Consider the following 18,360-nt stretch of genomic DNA (forward strand, 5'->3'; position numbering starts at 1 on the left):
GTGGGAGAGTGGGAGAGAGTGAGAGAGAGTGTGTGAGAGAGTGGGAGTGGGAGAGTGTGAGAGAGTGAGAGTGTGTGAGAGAGTGGGAGTGGGAGAGTGAGAGAGAGTGAGAGAGTGTGTGAGAGAGTGGGAGTGGGAGAGTGTGAGAGAGTGAGAGAGTGTGTGAGAGAGTGGGAGTGGGAGAGTGTGAGAGAGTGAGAGAGAGTGTGTGTGGGAGTGGGAGAGTGAGAGAGAGTGTGTGAGAGAGTGGGAGAGTGTGAGAGAGTGAGAGAGAGTGGGAGTGGGAGAGTGTGAGAGAGTGAGAGAGAGTGTGTGAGAGAGTGGGAGTGTGAGAGAGTGAGAGAGTGAGAGAGAGTGTGTGTGGGAGTGGGAGAGTGAGAGAGAGTGTGTGGGAGTGGGAGTGGGAGAGTGTGAGAGAGTGAGAGAGAGTGTGTGAGAGAGTGGGAGAGTGAGAGAGTGAGAGAGAGTGTGTGAGAGAGTGGGAGTGGGAGAGTGTGAGAGAGTGAGAGAGAGTGTGTGAGAGAGTGGGAGAGTGAGAGAGAGTGTGTGTGGGAGTGGGAGAGTGAGAGAGAGTGTGTGAGAGAGTGGGAGTGGGAGAGTGTGAGAGAGTGAGAGAGAGTGTGTGAGAGAGTGGGAGTGGGAGAGTGTGAGAGAGTGAGAGAGAGTGTGTGAGAGAGTGGGAGAGTGAGAGAGAGTGTGTGTGGGAGTGGGAGAGTGAGAGAGAGTGTGTGAGAGAGTGGGAGTGGGAGAGAGTGAGAGAGAGTGTGTGAGAGAGTGGGAGTGGGAGAGTGTGAGAGAGTGAGAGAGAGTGTGTGAGAGAGTGGGAGTGGGAGAGTGTGAGAGAGTGAGAGAGAGTATGTGTGAGAGTGGGAGAGTGAGAGAGAGTGTGTGAGAGAGTGGCAGTGGGAGAGTGTGGGAGAGTGGGAGAGAATGTGAGCGTGAAAGTGAGAGAGTGGGAGGGAGTGAGAGAGTGTGCAAGAGTGAGAGTAGGAGAGAGTGAGAGAGCTCAGGCGCTGGGAGCTTGTGGGTTGGATGTTGGACATTTAAATGATGTCTTCTAGGCCTGTAACTAGCTACAAGCTGGTGGAGGCTTCTGGTACTGGTACAAAACAGCTACAATTAGACACAGGGCCCAATGACATCAAAGCTCCCTCTACAATGTCCCATCAAACACTCCAGGCCAGGTACAGAGTAAAGCTCCCTCTGCACTGTCCCATCAAACACTCCAGGCCAGATACAGAGTAAAGCTTCCTCTACACTGTCCCATCAAACACTCCAGGCCAGATACAGAGTAAAGCTCCCTCTACACTGTCCCATCAAACACTCCAGGCCAGGTACAGAGTAAAGCTCCCTCTACAATGTCCCATAAAACACTCCAGGCCAGATACAGAGTAAAGTTCCCTCTACACTGTCCCATCAAACACTCCAGGCCAGATAAAAAGTAAAGCTTCCTCTACAATGTCCCATCAAATACTCCAGGCCAGATACAGAGTAAAGCTCCCTCTATAATGTCCCATCAAATACTCCAGGCCAGATACAGAGTAAAGCTCCCTCTATAATGTCCCATCAAATACTCCAGGCCAGATACAGAGTAAAGCCCCGTCTACACTGTCCCATCAAACACTCCAGGCCAGATAAAAAGTAAAGCTTCCTCTACAATGTCCCATCAAATACTCCAGGCCAGATACAGAGTAAAGTTCCCTCTACACTGTCCCATCAAACACTCCAGGCCAGATACAGAGTAAAGCCCCGTCTACACTGTCCCATCAATCACTCCCAGGGCAGGTACAGCACGGGTTAGATACAGAGTAAAGCTCCCTCTACACTGTCCCATCAAACACTCCCAGGGCAGGTACAGGGTTAGATACAGAGTAAAGCTCCCTCTACAATGTCCCGTCAAATATTCCCAGGGCAGGTACAGAGTAAAGCCCCGTCTACACTGCCCCAGCAATATGCCTCTGCCCCCACCTCACTTGTGCCATTTGTCCAGCCATCTTGCAGCATCTCTGGATTGAGGGCCTCACAGCAGAGAGAGGAGTCTTTGATCCCATCAGTCTGGGCTGGATTGAAAGCCTGACCCCAGGGGGGTGAAAGGCCAGCGTCTAACCTACTGCACCACCCAGGCTCCATAGATTCTGTAGAGTCTGAGGTAATCCCCATGGGTTCATGTTAAGCTCCTTGTATTTCCAGTATTTATTTAGCTGATCCATATTTAATCTTGTGCAGTAGTTAGCTGCTAATTGAAAATCAATGAAGCTTTCAGCTGCCATCATTACCAGAACTGGTGACGGGGGCTGATCGCTCAGGAGACAGTGACGCAGGAACGAATCTGTCTCTTCTGTTTACACATTTCTCCCCAGTTTCCTTCCCTGTCTCTCATCAAGCTGCTGTCCCTGGTACATCCCCCCGCACTGGCGATGGCTGTTGCTGTACCTCTGTGCTAGGCTGGGAGAGGTAGGTGTCGAGCTTCTCCCCCCCCCCCCACCCACCCCGGGCTTGTGGGAGCTCTGTAACTCTTGCTCAGAACTCACTGTTTCCATCTCCCTGTTTTTCTCTCTCTCTCTGCTGTTCATCTTTCTCCACATATCTGTTTATCTATCTTTAACTGTTTATCTTTCTCTATCTGTTTATCTTTCTCTATCTGTTTATCTCTACTTCTTTCTACAACCCTCCGAGACCTCTGCATTCCTCCAATGCCTCTTGCTCATCCCCGATTTCCATCGCTCCACCATTGGCGGCCGTGCCTTCAGCTGCCTAGACCCTAAGCTCTGGAATTCCCTCCCTAAACCTCTCTGCCTCTCTCTCCTCCTTTAATATGCTCCTTGAAACCTATCTGTCTATCTGGCACTATCCATCTATCTATATATATTTCTATCTGTGTAACAGTCTATTGATCTGTGTCTCTCTGCCACTATCTGTCTCTCTTTGTTTTTCTTTCCTCCTACATCCCTCTCTGTTTCTCTCCATCTCTCTCACTTTATATATCTCTCAGTTCAGGGCCCAGGGGACAGTACAGAGCCCAGGGGACAGTACAGGGCCCAGGGACAGTACATGGCCCAGGGGACAGTACATGGCCCAGGGACAGTACAGGGCCCGGGGACAGTACAGGGCCCAGAGGACAGTACAGGGCCCAGGGGACAGTACAGGGCCCGGGGACAGTACAGGGCCCAGGGGACAGTACAGAGCCCAGGGGACAGTACAGGGCCCGGGGACAGTACAGGGCCCAGGGACAGTACAGGGCCCAGAGGACAGTACAGGGCCCGGGGACAGTACAGGGCCCAGAGGACAGTACAGAGCCCAGGGGACAGTACAGAGCCCTGGGACAGTACAGGGCCCGGGGACAGTACAGGGCCCAGAGGACAGTACAGGGCCCAGGGGACAGTACAGGGCCCAGGGGACAGTACAGGGCCCAGGGGACAGTACAGAGCCCTGGGACAGTACAGGGCCCGGGGACAGTACAGGGCCCAGAGGACAGTACAGGGCCCGGGGACAGTACAGGGCCCAGGGGACAGTACAGAGCCCAGGGGACAGTACAGGGCCCAGGGGACAGTACAGGGCCCAGGGGACAGTACAGGGCCCAGGGGACAGTACAGAGCCCTGGGACAGTACAGGGCCCGGGGACAGTACAGGGCCCAGAGGACAGTACAGGGCCCGGGGACAGTACAGGGCCCGGAGACAGTACAGGGCCCAGGGACAGTACATGGCCCAGGGGATAGTACAGGGCCCAGGGGACAGTATAGGGCCCAGGGACAGTACAGGGCCCGGAGACAGTACAGGGCTCAGGGACAGTACAGGGCCCGGGGACAGTACAGGGCCCAGGGGATAGTACAGGGCCCAGGGACAGTACAGGGCCCAGGGGACAGTACAGGGCCCAGGGGACAGTACAGGGCCCGGGGACAGTACAGGGCCCAGGGGACAGTACAGGGCCCAGGGACAGTACAGGGCCCAGGGGACAGTACAGGGCCCAGGGGACAGTACAGGGCCCGGGGACAGTACAGGGCCCAGGGGACAGTACAGGGCCCGGGGACAGTACAGGGCCCAGGGGACAGTACAGGGCCCGGGGACAGTACAGGGCCCTGAGGACAGTACAGGGCCCGGGGACAGTACAGGGCCCAGGGGACAGTACAGGGCTCAGCGGACAGTACAGGGCTCAGGGGACATTACAGGGCTCAGGGACAGTACAGGGCTCAGGGGACAGTACAGGGCCCAGGGGACAGTACAGGGCCCAGGGACAGTACAGGGCCCAGGGGACAGTACAGGGCTCCGCGGACAGTACAGGGCTCAGGGGACATTACGGGGCCCAGGGGACGGGGACAGTACAGGGCTCAGGGGACAGTACAGGGCCCAGGGGACATGATCCCCTGAGGGATTTGCTACAGTCCAGTTTTAGGAGGATGCTGAGGACCATGTTTGTTGTTTGAAGAGAGGGATTCCGATTTCAGATAAACATTCTTTATTTTTTCCTTCAGAAACCTGTCATCGAATGCCCTGGTCACCCTATCCTGGAAGTCTTTCGCATCCCTGCACCTGATGGAGCTGTGAGTATAACTGGCATCCCACAATTTTGCCAGAATTTTGTTGACTTTAAAGGAAATAAAAATCGGGAGAGATGTAAAACTGGTTGCTGATTCGCTCTCGCCCGTTTCACACCATCGCACAAAGTCAGAATGACCCCCACGGACTCTGGATGGAGAGGGACTGATGGGGAGAGTCCGTGATCGAATAATCAGACACGGACTCTGGATGGAGAGGGACTGATGGGGAGAGTCCGTGATCGAATAATCAGACACGGACTCTGGATGGAGAGGGACTGATGGGGGGAGAGTCCATGATCGAATAATCAGACACGGACTCTGGATGGAGAGGGACTGATGGGGGGAGAGTCCGTGATCGAATAATCAGACACGGACTCTGGATGGAGAGGGACTGATGGGGGGAGAGTCCGTGATCGAATAATCAGACACGGACTCTGGATGGAGAGGGACTGATGGGGAGAGAGTCCATGATCGAATAATCAGACACAGACTCTGGATGGAGAGGGACTGATGGGGGGAGAGTCCATGATAGAATAATCAGACACGGACTCTGGATGAAGTGGGACTGATGGGGAGAGTCCGTGATCGAATAATCAGACACGGACTCTGGATGGAGAGGAACTGATGGGGAGAGTCCGTGATCGAATAATCAGACACGGACTCTGGATGGAGAGGGACTGATGGGGAGAGTCCGTGATCGAATAATCAGACACGGACTCTGGATGGAGAGGGACTGATGGGGAGAGTCCATGATAGAATAATCAGACACGGACTCTGGATGGAGAGGGACTGATGGGGGGAGAATCCATGATCGAATAATCAGACACGGACTCTGGATGGAGTGGGACTGATGGGGGGAGAGTCCGTGATCGAATAATCAGACACGGACTCTGGATGGAGAGGGACTGATGGGGAGAGAGTCCATGATCGAATAATCAGACACGGACTCTGGATATTCACACACACGCACACACACTCTCACCCACTCACATACCCTCTCTCTCACACACACCCTCACATGAAGACAGATCCTACATCTGAGAATTTCTCTTCCTCTTCCCTAGGGTACTCGCAGGGAATATCTTCAGCTGTTCCTGTGAGATTCTCTGGCTGCAGCTGTGGCAGGAGAGCGGATGGGCAGCGCTGGGCAACCAGAGCCTGAGCTGTTGGCAGAACAACAGTGCCATCCTGCTGGAGAGCATGCAGATCCCAGACTGCGGTAAGCATCCCGCCTTGTCACCTGGGGCTCAAAACAACACTGCTCAGGAAATGGCTGTCGGGAGGAGTGTGAGATTTGGCTTGGAGGTGACTGGCCCCTTGTTCCCTTACCTTGGGGGTGGGGTGAGGTGCAGAGTCTGTGATCGGTGCCCACCCACAAGAGCACGCTGGGACAGGGCACTCCTCAGGTGGAAAGAGCCCCTGCCCGGTAAAGGTACAGCTGAGCAGTTAACGAGAGCCCACCTCTCCCACGTTTCCAATTACGAGCTGTTTTGATCGAGTAATTAGGGTGAAACTGTTCCCACTGGCAGGAGGGTCGGTAACCAGAGGACACAGATTTAAGATAATTGGCAAAAGAACCAGAGGGGGGATGAAGAGAATTTTTTATGCAGCGGGTTGTTATGATCTGGAATGCGCTGCCTGAAAGGGCGGTGGAAGCAGATTCAATAATAACTTTCAAAAGGGAATTGGATAAATAGTTAAAAAGGAAAACATTTGCAGGGCTACGGGGAAAGAGCAGGGGGGGAGTGGGACTAATTGGATAGCTCTTTCAAAGAGCCAACACAGGCACAATGGACCAAATGGCCTCCTTCTGTGCTGTATGATTCTGTGACCTTTTCCATGACCAGTTCCATGACCTTTACCATTAGCATGATCTTTACCATGACCTTTACTGTGACATTTACCATGACCTTTACCATGACTATTACCATGACCGCTTCCATGATCTTTACCATGACCTTTACCGTGACATTTACCATGACTATTACCGTGACCGCTTCCATGATCTTTACCATGACCTTTTCCATGACCAATACCATGATTACAAAGAATTACAAAGAATGTACAGCACAAAACAGGCCCTTCGGCACAACCAGTCTGTGCCGGTCTTTATGCTCCACACGAGCCTCCTCCCCCCCCTCTTCATCTCACCCTATCAACATATCCTTCTATTCCCTTCTCATGTGTTTATCCAGCTTCCTCTTAAATCCATTTATGTTATTCGCCTCAGCTACTTGTGGTAGTGAGTTCCACATTCTCACCACTCTCTGGGTAAAGAAGTTTCTCCTGAATTCCCGATTGGATTTATTAGTGACTATCTTATATTTATGACCCCCTAGTTCTGGTCTCCCCCGCAAGTGGAATCATCTTCTCCACGTCTACCCTATCATAATTTTAAAGACATCTATCAGTCTTATCTTTTTTAGAGGAAAGAGCCCCAGCCTGCTCAATCTTTCCCGATAGTTATAACCTCTCAATTCTGGTATCATTATAGTAAATCTTTTTTGCACTTTCTCCAGTCCATATCCTTTTTATAATTTGGAGACCAGAACTGTTCACAGTACCCCAAGCGTGGTCTAACCAAGGTTCGATATAAGTTTGGCATAACGACTTTACTTTTCAATTGTATCCTTCTAGAAATGAACCCCAGTGCTTGGTTTGCTTTTTTTATGGTCTTATTAACCTGTGTTGCTACTTTTAATGATTTGTGTATCTGTACCCCTAAATCCCTCTGCTCCTCTACCCCATTTAGACTCTTATTTTCCAAGCAGTATGTGGCCTCCTTAATTTCCCTATCAAAACGTAACACCTCACACTTATCTATATTGAAATTCATTTGTCAATTACACGCCCATTCTCCAAGTTTATTAATGTCTTCCTGTATTTTGTTGCAGTCCTCCTCAGTATTAATCACATTCCCTAATTTGGTGTCGTCCGCAAATTTTGAAATTGTACTTCCAATTCCCGAGTCCAAATCATTTATGTAAATGGTGAACAACAGTGGTCCCAGCACTGATCCTTGAGGAACACCACTTCCCACCTTGTGTCTGTTTGAGTAACTACCTTTAACTGCTTCTCTCTGTTTTCTGTTTTGTAGCCAGCTTGCTATCCATTCTACTACTTGTCCCCTGACTCCACATGCTCTGACCTTCGTCATGAGTCTACAATGCGGTACCTTATCGAAGGTCTTTTGAAAATCCAAATATATTACATCTACTGCATTGCCCTTGTCTACACTTTCTGTTACTTCTTCAAAGAATTCAATAAGGTTGGTCAAGCATGACCTTCCCATGACCTTTACCGTGACCATTACCATGATCTTTTCCATGACCTTTACCATGACCATTTCCATAACCTTTACCATGATCTTTACCATGACCTTTTCCATGACATTACCATGACCTTTTCCATGACCATTACCATGATCTTTACCATGGCCTTTTCCATGACCTTTGCCATGACCATTACCATGACCTTTACTGTGACCATTACCATGACCTTTGCCATGACCATTACCGTGACCTTTACCATGACCATTACCGTGACCATTACCATGACCTTTACCGTGACCATTACCATGATCTTTACCGTGACCTTTTCCGTAACCATTACGTGACCATTACCATGACCTTTACCGTGACCATCACCATGATCTTTACCGTGACCTTTTCCGTAACCATTACCATGACCTTTACCATAACCATTACCATGATCTTCACCGTGACCTTTTCCGTGACCTTGCAGATTTTGCCAAGGCCAGCATAAGCCTGGAGAACGTCACGGTGAAGGAAGGCGAGAACCTGACGCTGAGATGCAACGCATCGGGAAGCCCCCGCCCGTCGGTGAGGTGGATCATCACAGACCTGAAGTCCAATCACTCTGTCGAGGTAATGCGGAGGCACCGGGTCTCCATGGGGAGGGGAGGGAGGGCTCGAACAGTTGAGAAGATCAGCAGAAACCCTTCACCCTCGTCAGCGCTTCCCCTCGCCGGGGTTCGGGCTCCATGGGGCGCAGACCACCTCCTGGTACCTCACACCTAAGTGGCTCGTTCTTCATGTGCGAGCCCAAGCAGTGAGGGTCTGCAGGGTATTGAGCCACTGGGGGAGGGGGTTGACTCTGATCCTGCCCTCACCCGACACGTGGATGTTCCAGCAGCGCATGTACTGGGAGCAGAAACCCTGGCCGATTCTAGCCCCCCCCCCAGCCCCACTCCCCTCCTCCATCCAGCCCAATGGCGTAGAGGTCAGTTGCGTGACTCACCCCCAGCCCCCGTGACACACGTCCCCTTCACAAAATGCTCATCCATACAGCCCAGCCCAGGCGATAGGAAGGGTGAGGGAAGGGGGGGCTATGGTGTGAAGTGAGCAATTTAATTGCAACACAATTGGATTCAACCCTTGTGCCTAGGTTCAAATCTACCCAGGCAGAGAGGTGAGAGCGGGATCATCGGTTAGAAGAAGAGGGTTTCCTGCATCCATTGAGGAGTGTGAGAGAGGGGTTAGAGAGGGGTGGGCACGCTTTCCCGGATGTTCGAGTGATTGGTTTACTTGTCTGTGCCCTTCAGGTGGATGACGAGAACCCACAGGAGGTGGTCCTCAAACTGCTTCACGTTGCACCTGAGGAGAACGGCAGTAACCTGACCTGCAGGGCCGAGAACCTGGTGGGGCAGGTCGAAGTCTCAATCACCCTCTCGGTGCTGTGTAAGCTTCATCCTTCCTCCTTACATCGTCACCGTGTTCGAATCAAGGCTCGCCAGTTCCTCTCCTCTCTCTCCCCCTCTCTCTCTCTCTCTTGTCTCACTCTCTCTTGTCTCACTCTCTCTTTCTCTCCCTCTCTCTCTCGTCTCACTCTCTGTGTCTCTCCCTCTCTCCCTCTCTCTCTCTTGCTGTGTGTCTCTCTCTCTCTCTGTCTCTGTGTGTGTGTCTCACTCTCACTCTCTGTCTTTCCCTCCCTCTCTGTCCTGTCTCTCTCCCTCGGTCTCTCTCTGTCTCTCTATCTCTCTGTCTCTGTCTCTCTATCTTTCTGAATCTCTGTCTCTCTCTGTCTTTCTCTCTCTTCTGTTTCTCTCTCTTGTCTCTCACTCTCTCTCTCTCTTTCCTGTCTCTCTTCCTCTCTTTTGATCCTACGATGATCAATTCCCCTTCTGAACGCTCCACTTTCGTCCCTCCTAAGCTCAAATCCCCCGTCCTACTCACTCTTCCCCCTCCCCTACATCCTCGCTGTGTTGAAACCAAGACTCACCACACCCTCTCCTCCTCCAACTCGTTCTTTCCCACGGTCCCAACATCCCCTCGCTCAGTCTTCCCGTCCTCCTACAATCTACAAGCTTCTAAAACTGAACCTTGGCGTCAAATTGATTTAACTAGGGGCGAATTCCTCCGGGCTTCTCACCCCTGCCCGACATGGGACTAACCCACACGGAGCACGAAGGGCCCAGGCTCTTTGCCTGGCCTGTGCTGAGTAAACCCATTGAAGGCACAACAGCTAGCTACAATGCTAATCAGGTAGGGTTTCATTTGTGAGCTGAATCCCAGTTCCTTGCTGGTCTCATGGGGAGCTGGGTCTGAGGTCTCACCCTGGTGGTCTGATGCGGAATTGGATCCCAGTTCCCTGATGGTCTGGTGGGGAGGTGGGTCCCACTTCCCTGATGGTCTGGTGGGGTGGTGTGTCCCAGTTCCCTGATGGTCTGGTGGGGAGGTGGGTCCCAGTTCCCTGATGGTCTAGTGGGGAGGTGGGTCCCAGTTCCCTGATGGTCTGATGTGGAGTTGGGTCCCAGTTCCCTGATGGTCTGATGAGGAGTTGGATCCCAGTTCCCTGATGGTCTGGTGGGGAGGTGGGTCCCAGTTCCCTGATGGTCTGATGTGGAGTTGGATCCCAGTTCCCTGATGGTCTGGTGGGGAGGTGGGTCCCAGTTCCCTGGTGGGGAGGTGGGTCCCAGTTCCCTGATGGTCTGGTGGGGAGGTGGGTCCCCGTTCCCTGATGGTCTGTGGGGAGTTGGATCCCAGTTCCCTGATGGTCTGGTGGGGAGTTGGGTCCCAGTTCCAGATGGTCTGTGGGGAGGTGGGTCCCAGTTCCCTGATGGTCTGGTGGGGAGGTGGGTCCCAGTTCCCTGATGGTCTGGTGGGGAGTTGGGTCCCAGTTCCCTGATGGTCTGGTGGGGAGTTGGGTCCCAGTTCCCTGATGGTCTGGTGGGGAGGTGGGTCCCAGTTCCCTGATGGTCTGGTGGGGAGGTGGGTCCCAGTTCCCTGATGGTCTGATGTGGAGTTGGGTCCCAGTTCCCTGATGGTCTGGTGGGGAGGTGGGTCCCAGTTCCCTGATGGTCTGGTGCGGAGGTGGGTCCCAGTTCCCTGATGGTCTGATGTGGAGTTGGGTCCCAGTTCCCTGATGGTCTGATGTGGAGTTGGATCCCAGTTCCCTGATGGTCTGATGTGGAGTTGGATCCCAGTTCCCTGATGGTCTGATGAGGAGTTGGATCCCAGTTCCCTGATGGTCTGATGAGGAGTTGGATCCCAGTTCCCTGATGGTCTGTGGGGAGTTGGATCCCAGTTCCCTGATGGTCTGGTGGGGAGTTGGGTCCCAGTTCCAGATGGTCTGTGGGGAGGTGGGTCCCAGTTCCCTGATGGTCTGGTGGGGAGGTGGGTCCCAGTTCCCTGATGGTCTGGTGGGGAGTTGGGTCCCAGTTCCCTGATGGTCTGGTGGGGAGTTGGGTCCCAGTTCCCTGATGGTCTGGTGGGGAGGTGGGTCCCAGTTCCCTGATGGTCTGGTGGGGAGGTGGGTCCCAGTTCCCTGATGGTCTGGTGGGGAGGTGGGTCCCAGTTCCCTGATGGTCTGGTGGGGAGGTGGGTCCCAGTTCCCTGATGGTCTGGTGTGGAGGTGGGTCCCAGTTCCCTGATGGTCTGGTGGGGAGGTGGGTCCCAGTTCCCTGATGGTCTGGTGGGGAGGTGGGTCCCAGTTCCAGATGGTCTGTGGGGAGGTGGGTCCCAGTTCCCTGATGGTCTGGTGGGGAGGTGGGTCCCAGTTCCCTGATGGTCTGGTGGGGAGTTGGGTCCCAGTTCCCTGATGGTCTGGTGGGGAGTTGGGTCCCAGTTCCCTGATGGTCTGGTGGGCAGGTGGGTCCCAGTTCCCTGATGGTCTGGTGGGGAGGTGGGTCCCAGTTCCCTGATGGTCTGGTGGGGAGGTGGGTCCCAGTTCCCTGATGGTCTGGTGGGGAGGTGGGTCCCAGTTCCCTGATGGTCTGGTGGGGAGGTGGGTCCCAGTTCCCTGATGGTCTGGTGGGGAGTTGGGTCCCAGTTCCCTGATGGTCTGGTGGGGAGTTGGGTCCCAGTTCCAGATGGTCTGTGGGGAGGTGGGTCCCAGTTCCCTGATGGTCTGGTGGGGAGGTGGGTCCCAGTTCCCTGATGGTCTGGTGGGGAGGTGGGTCCCAGTTCCCTGATGGTCTGGTGTGGAGGTGGGTCCCAGTTCCCTGATGGTCTGGTGGGGAGTTGGGTCCCAGTTCCCTGATGGTCTGATGTGGAGTTGGATCCCAGTTCCTTGCTGGTCTCATGGGGAGCTGGGTCTGAGGTCTCACCCTGGTGGTCTGATGCGGAATTGGATCCCAGTTCCCTGATGGTCTGGTGCGTAGGTGGGTCCCAGTTCCTTGATGGTCTGGTGGGGAGGTGGGTCCCAGTTCCCTGATGGTCTGGTGGGGAGGTGGGTCCCAGTTCCCTGATGGTCTGGTGGGGAGGTGGGTCCCAGTTCCCTGATGGTCTGATGTGGAGTTGGATCCCAGTTCCCTGATGGTCTGGTGGGGAGGTGGGTCCCAGTTCCCTGATGGTCTGGTGGGGAGGTGGGTCCCAGTTCCCTGATGGTCTGGTGGGGAGGTGGGTCCCCGTTCCCTGATGGTCTGTGGGGAGTTGGATCCCAGTTCCCTGATGGTCTGGTGGGGAGTTGGGTCCCAGTTCCAGATGGTCTGTGGGGAGGTGGGTCCCAGTTCCCTGATGGTCTGGTGGGGAGGTGGGTCCCAGTTCCCTGATGGTCTGGTGGGGAGTTGGGTCCCAGTTCCCTGATGGTCTGGTGGGGAGCTGGGTCCCAGTTCCCTGATGGTCTGGTGGGGAGGTGGGTCCCAGTTCCCTGATGGTCTGGTGGGGAGGTGGGTCCCAGTTCCCTGATGGTCTGATGTGGAGTTGGGTCCCAGTTCCCTGATGGTCTGGTGGGGAGGTGGGTCCCAGTTCCCTGATGGTCTGGTGCGGAGGTTGGTCCCAGTTCCCTGATGGTCTGATGTGGAGTTGGGTCCCAGTTCCCTGATGGTCTGATGTGGAGTTGGATCCCAGTTCCCTGATGGTCTGATGAGGAGTTGGATCCCAGTTCCCTGATGGTCTGATGAGGAGTTGGATCCCAGTTCCCTGATGGTCTGATGAGGAGTTGGATCCCAGTTCCCTGATGGTCTGTGGGGAGTTGGATCCCAGTTCCCTGATGGTCTGGTGGGGAGTTGGGTCCCAGTTCCAGATGGTCTGTGGGGAGGTGGGTCCCAGTTCCCTGATGGTCTGGTGGGGAGGTGGGTCCCAGTTCCCTGATGGTCTGGTGGGGAGTTGGGTCCCAGTTCCCTGATGGTCTGGTGGGGAGTTGGGTCCCAGTTCCCTGATGGTCTGGTGGGGAGGTGGGTCCCAGTTCCCTGATGGTCTGGTGGGGAGGTGGGTCCCAGTTCCCTGATGGTCTGGTGGGGAGGTGGGTCCCAGTTCCCTGATGGTCTGGTGGGGAGGTGGGTCCCAGTTCCCTGATGGTCTGGTGGGGAGGTGGGTCCCAGTTCTCTGATGGTCTGGTGGGGAGGTGGGTCCCAGTTCCCTGATGGTCTGGTGGGGACTTGGGTCCCAGTTCCCTAATGGTCTGGTGGGGAGTTGGGTCCCAGTTCCAGATGGTCTGTGGGGAGGTGGGTCCCAGTTCCCTGATGGTCTGGTGGGGAGGTGGGTCCCAGTTCCCTGATGGTCTGGTGGGGAGGTGGGTCCCAGTTCCCTGATGGTCTGGTGTGGAGGTGGGTCCCAGTTCCCTGATGGTCTGGTGGGGAGGTGGGTCCCAGTTCCCTGATGGTCTGGTGGGGAGGTGGGTCCCAGTTCCAGATGGTCTGTGGGGAGGTGGGTCCCAGTTCCCTGATGGTCTGCTGGGGAGGTGGGTCCCAGTTCCCTGATGGTCTGGTGGGGAGTTGGGTCCCAGTTCCCTGATGGTCTGGTGGGGAGTTGGGTCCCAGTTACCTGATGGTCTGGTGGGGAGGTGGGTCCCAGTTCCCTGTTGGTCTGGTGGGGAGGTGGGTCCCAGTTCCCTGATGGTCTGGTGGGGAGGTGGGTCCCAGTTCCCTGATGGTCTGGTGGGGAGGTGGGTCCCAGTTCCCTGATGGTCTGGTGGGGAGGTGGGTCCCAGTTCCCTGATGGTCTGGTGGGGAGTTGGGTCCCAGTTCCCTGATGGTCTGGTGGGGAGTTGGGTCCCAGTTCCAGATGGTCTGTAGGGAGGTGGGTCCCAGTTCCCTGATGGTCTGGTGGGGAGGTGGGTCCCAGTTCCCTGATGGTCTGGTGGGGAGGTGGGTCCCAGTTCCCTGATGGTCTGGTGTGGAGGTGGGTCCCAGTTCCCTGATGGTCTGGTGGGGAGTTGGGTCCCAGTTCCCTGATGGTCTGATGTGGAGTTGGATCCCAGTTCCCTGATGGTCTGGTGGGGAGGTGGGTCCCAGTTCCCTGATGGTCTGGTGGGGAGGTGGGTCCCAGTTCCCTGATGGTCTGGTGGGGAGGTGGGTCCCAGTTCCCTGATGGTCTGGTGGGGAGTTGGGTCCCAGTTCCCTGATGGTCTGGTGTGGAGGTGGGTCCCAGTTCCCTGATGGTCTGGTGGGGAGGTGGATCCCAGTTCCCTGATGGTCTGGTGGGGAGTTGGGTCCCAGTTCCCTGATGGTCTGTGGGGAGTTGGGTCCCAGTTCCCTGATGGTCTGGTGGGGAGTTGGGTCCCAGTTCCCTGATGGTCTGGTGGGGAGGTAGGCCCCAGTTTGCTGGCGATCTCACAGGGTCTCCCTGCTCCTTCCCGGACGATCCCTCTCTCGGATCAGAACCCTAGTCTGAATCTGCCCATGCTCGACCTCCACCTACACTCCAAGGACCCTCAGGCCCTGCTCCAGGGCGAGCTGACTTTCTCCATTCAATCCTCTGGCAGATAAGCCTGAGATCCTGAGCCTGTCTGACGCCGTCAACCACCACAACTGGTGCTTCTCGTTCGTGGTGCGGGGGAACCCTCGGCCCACCACCCGCTGGATCTACGACTCCCTGGAGCTGCCCGACAACCTCATCAGCTGGACGGCCATATACGAGGAGGCGCCAAATGAGATCCACGGCTGCCGGGAGCTGGCCAGCCCCACCCACTGCAACAATGGCAACTACACGCTGGTGGTGGAGAACTACCTGGGCAGTGACAGCCGGACAGCCGTCGGTCACTTCATGGATGGTCCCGTGGACATCTGCCAAATCGAGCCTACCAAGCCAGGTCAGTGAAGACCCCCAACCCCCATCGCCCTCCCTTCAGCACCTCTCATACACCAGGTTTCGATCCTCCCTGCCCCGTGCCGAGTCAGACTGCTGTGTCAGGCTGTGACTCAGTGGGTAGCTCACACTCTCTCTCCCCTCCGAGCCAGGAGGTCGCGGGTTCGAGCCCCCACATCCAGAGACTCGAGCCATAATCCAGGCCGACACTCCCAGTGCCGGTACCGAGGGAGCGCCGCACTGTCGGAGATGCCGATTTTCAGATGAGACCTTAAAGCAATACCCCGTCTGCCCCTCTCAGCTGGATGTAAAAGATCCCACGGCCACTATTTCGATGAAGAGAAGGGGAGTTCTCCCCGGTGTCCTGGGGCCGATATTTATCCCTCAACCAACATCACTGAAAACAGATGAGCTGGTCATTTATCTCATTGCTGTTTGTGGGATCTTGCTGTGCGCAAATTGGCTGCTGCGTTTCCTACATTACAACAGTGACTACACTTCATAAAAGTACTTCATTAGCTGTAAAGCGCTTTGGAACATCCTGAGATGGTGAAAGGTGAGATAGAAATGCAAGTTCTTTCTGCAGTGCCCCATAACCAGGGAAGGTAAATTGGGGCGTGGGGGAGGGGGTGGTTTCTGCTCCTGATCGCTATCCAGTGATCCCTGCCGGACAGCGCAGGAGACTGGGCATCAGCGGAGGATGGGATCGAGCTCAGCTCTGGTGAACCAATCGACTGTCTGGCCAGCGGTACTCAGACTACAATCCAGGGACTGTTTGCAACCTCTCTCCTTCTCCTTTGGCCCCCCCCAGACTGGCCGCTCCGTGTGCTTCCCTCACACTCTGCCCGGCCATTGGACATTGGCCGAGCTGAGAATCCGGGCTGTTCCCTCTCCTTTTCCCTGCTCACCAGCAAAGTAACGGGAGGGAATGTCCTTCGGAGGCTGTGATGCCCCAGCTCCCACACAGTGAGCGAAAGGGCCCCGTTCAGAGCTGTTCAATCGGACTATTGGGTCTGGAGTTTATTTCTCTCCCTGTGGCCTGACTGAAATCAGGAGCTTCCCGCATGGGAGGGGGTGGGGGGAATCGCAGAGGCCTGGGGCAGTAGTCTCGAGAGCGCGACACTGGGTGGGATTGTGACCCTGGTGTAACGTTAGTGAGTACCATTGGGCTCACACAGGGCAGCCAGCACCCGGACAACTGGTACCCAGGCAAGAGAGTCAATACCTTTGGGAGAGGAGGGGGGGTGGGGGAAAGAGGTAGAAAACGAGGGACAGATTGAGGGGAGAAATATAGAGACTGAATGGGGAAGACTCTGTGCTCACAAGATTGCTTCTCAGTTCATGAGATTGGCAGCATAGCTGTAATTTCTGACAAGACGGTTTCCTTTCTCTTTGAGTAGCAGGTAAGGAAAGCAGCACGTCGAGGAATGTCACCGTGAGGAACAAGGAGCCTTCCTTTGGGGTGAGCGTCGAGCTATCTCTCGCCTTTCGTCAAAGAAATAGATGTCAGATTGACGGGGAAACCTGGAAGGATCTCTGGATCCCCCCTTCCGATGGCTCAGTAGCCTTGAAGGAACCAGGTTCCGTCCCCAGTCTGTGCTGAGTTGCACGTAGAAATACGCAGAGGTCCCGTTCGGCCCATCTGTTCTGTGTTGGCCCTTCCCCTCCGCGTGAGCAAAGGGTTCTGATCGCCTTTACCCGCCCTGCTCCCACATCCCTTCATCCCCTTTTCCTCCCTCCGATCTGACCTTGAATCTTGACCTCGTTTCCGCCTCGACCACTAACGCTGGGAGCGAATCCCACGGCCTCACAACTCTCTGTGTGAAGAAGTTTCTCCCGCCCTCTGTTCTAAATCATAGAATCGTTCAGCACAGAAGGAGGCCATTCGGCCCATCGTGCCTGTAGCGGCTCTTTGGAAGAGCTATCCAATTAGACCCACTCCCCTCGCTCTTCCCCATAGCCCTGCAAATTTCTCCTTTTCAAAGTTACTAATGAATCTGCTTTCAGGCAGTGTGTTCCGGATCACAACAACTTGCTACGTGAAAAAAATTCTCCTCATCTCCCCTCTGGTTCTTTTGCCAATTATCTTTAATCTGTCTCCTCTGGTCACCGACCCTCCTGCCAATAGAAACAGTTTCTCCCTATCTACTCTATCAAATCCCTTCATGATTTTGAACACCTCTATTAAATCTCCCCTTAACCCTCTCTGCTCTAAGGAGAACAATCCCAGCTTCTCCAGTCTCTCCACATAACTGAAGTCCATCATCCCTGGTACCGTTCTAGTAAATCTCCTCTGCACCCTCTCCAAGGCCTTGACATCCTTCGGGGGAAGTGGGGGGGGGGTGGTGGGTGGAGGATTGGTGTGGAAAGGTGGGGGGGGCAACCACTTTTTTTCAAACCTTAATCTCTGTGCCCTCTTGTTTCCCAGGTCTGGGTAGCTGTAACGTTGGCGATCTTTGCCTCTGTGTTCCTGATGCTGATGCTGATTATCATTCACAGATATAGGCAGAGCTCCAAGCTCAGCAACAACAGTAAGAGCCAAACTGTTATTGGAGAGTTCAGAATGTATCCAGGGGTAAAGGGTACTGGAGGGGGTCAACCAGGGTCCAGAGTTCACAGGGCCATCTGGGGTCCAGAGTTCATAGGGCCATCTGGGGTCCAGAGTTCACAGGGCCATCTGGGGTCCAGAGTTCATAGGGCCATCTGGGGTCCAGAGTTCACAGAGCCATCTGGGGTCCAGAGTTCATAGGGCCATCTGGGGTCCAGAGTTCATAGGGCCATCTGGGGTCCAGAGTTCACAGGGCCATCTGGGGTCCAGAGCTCATAGGGCCATCTGGGGACCAGAGTTCACAGGGCCATCTGGGGTCCAGAGTTCACAGGGCCATCTGGGGACCAGAGTTCACAGGGCCATCTGGGGTCCAGAGTTCACAGGGCCATCTGGGGACCAGAGTTCACAGGGCCATCTGGGGTCCAGAGTTCACAGGGCCATCTGGGGTCCAGAGTTCACAGGGCCATCTGGGGTCCAGAGTTCACAGGGCCATCTGGGGTCCAGAGTTCACAGGGCCATCTGGGGTCCAGAGTTCACAGGGCCATCTGGGGTCCAGAGTTCACAGGGCCATCTGGGATCCAGAGTTCACAGGGCCATCTGGGATCCAGAGTTCACAGGGCCATCTGGGGTCCAGAGTTCACAGGGCCATCTGGGGTCCAGAGTTCACAGGGCCATCTGGGGTCCAGAGTTCACAGGGCCATCCGGCTAGTTAGAGAGCGAAGGGGATATCTAGGATGGAGGGTGCAGAGGGATATATGATGTAGAGGGCTCAGAAGGGTATCTTTGGGGG

At 55.0% G+C, this 18,360-nt stretch overlaps 1 protein-coding gene across 1 annotated transcript in view; it reads left to right on the forward strand.

The window, feature by feature from the left end:
- LOC137306739 (high affinity nerve growth factor receptor-like) overlaps nucleotides 1-18,360 on the forward strand; it is a 45,568-nt gene that overhangs the window by 12,698 nt on the left and 14,510 nt on the right. Inside the window, exons 3-9 of the mRNA XM_067976106.1 lie at nucleotides 4,470-4,538; nucleotides 5,600-5,754; nucleotides 8,280-8,422; nucleotides 9,100-9,235; nucleotides 14,700-15,026; nucleotides 16,423-16,484; nucleotides 17,451-17,553. Coding sequence (XP_067832207.1) covers nucleotides 4,470-4,538; nucleotides 5,600-5,754; nucleotides 8,280-8,422; nucleotides 9,100-9,235; nucleotides 14,700-15,026; nucleotides 16,423-16,484; nucleotides 17,451-17,553 — 995 coding nt within the window. The remainder of the gene's footprint in view (nucleotides 1-4,469; nucleotides 4,539-5,599; nucleotides 5,755-8,279; nucleotides 8,423-9,099; nucleotides 9,236-14,699; nucleotides 15,027-16,422; nucleotides 16,485-17,450; nucleotides 17,554-18,360) is intronic.

Source organism: Heptranchias perlo, chromosome 44 (assembly GCF_035084215.1).
Source record: "Heptranchias perlo isolate sHepPer1 chromosome 44, sHepPer1.hap1, whole genome shotgun sequence".
Lineage (NCBI taxonomy): Eukaryota > Metazoa > Chordata > Chondrichthyes > Hexanchiformes > Hexanchidae > Heptranchias > Heptranchias perlo.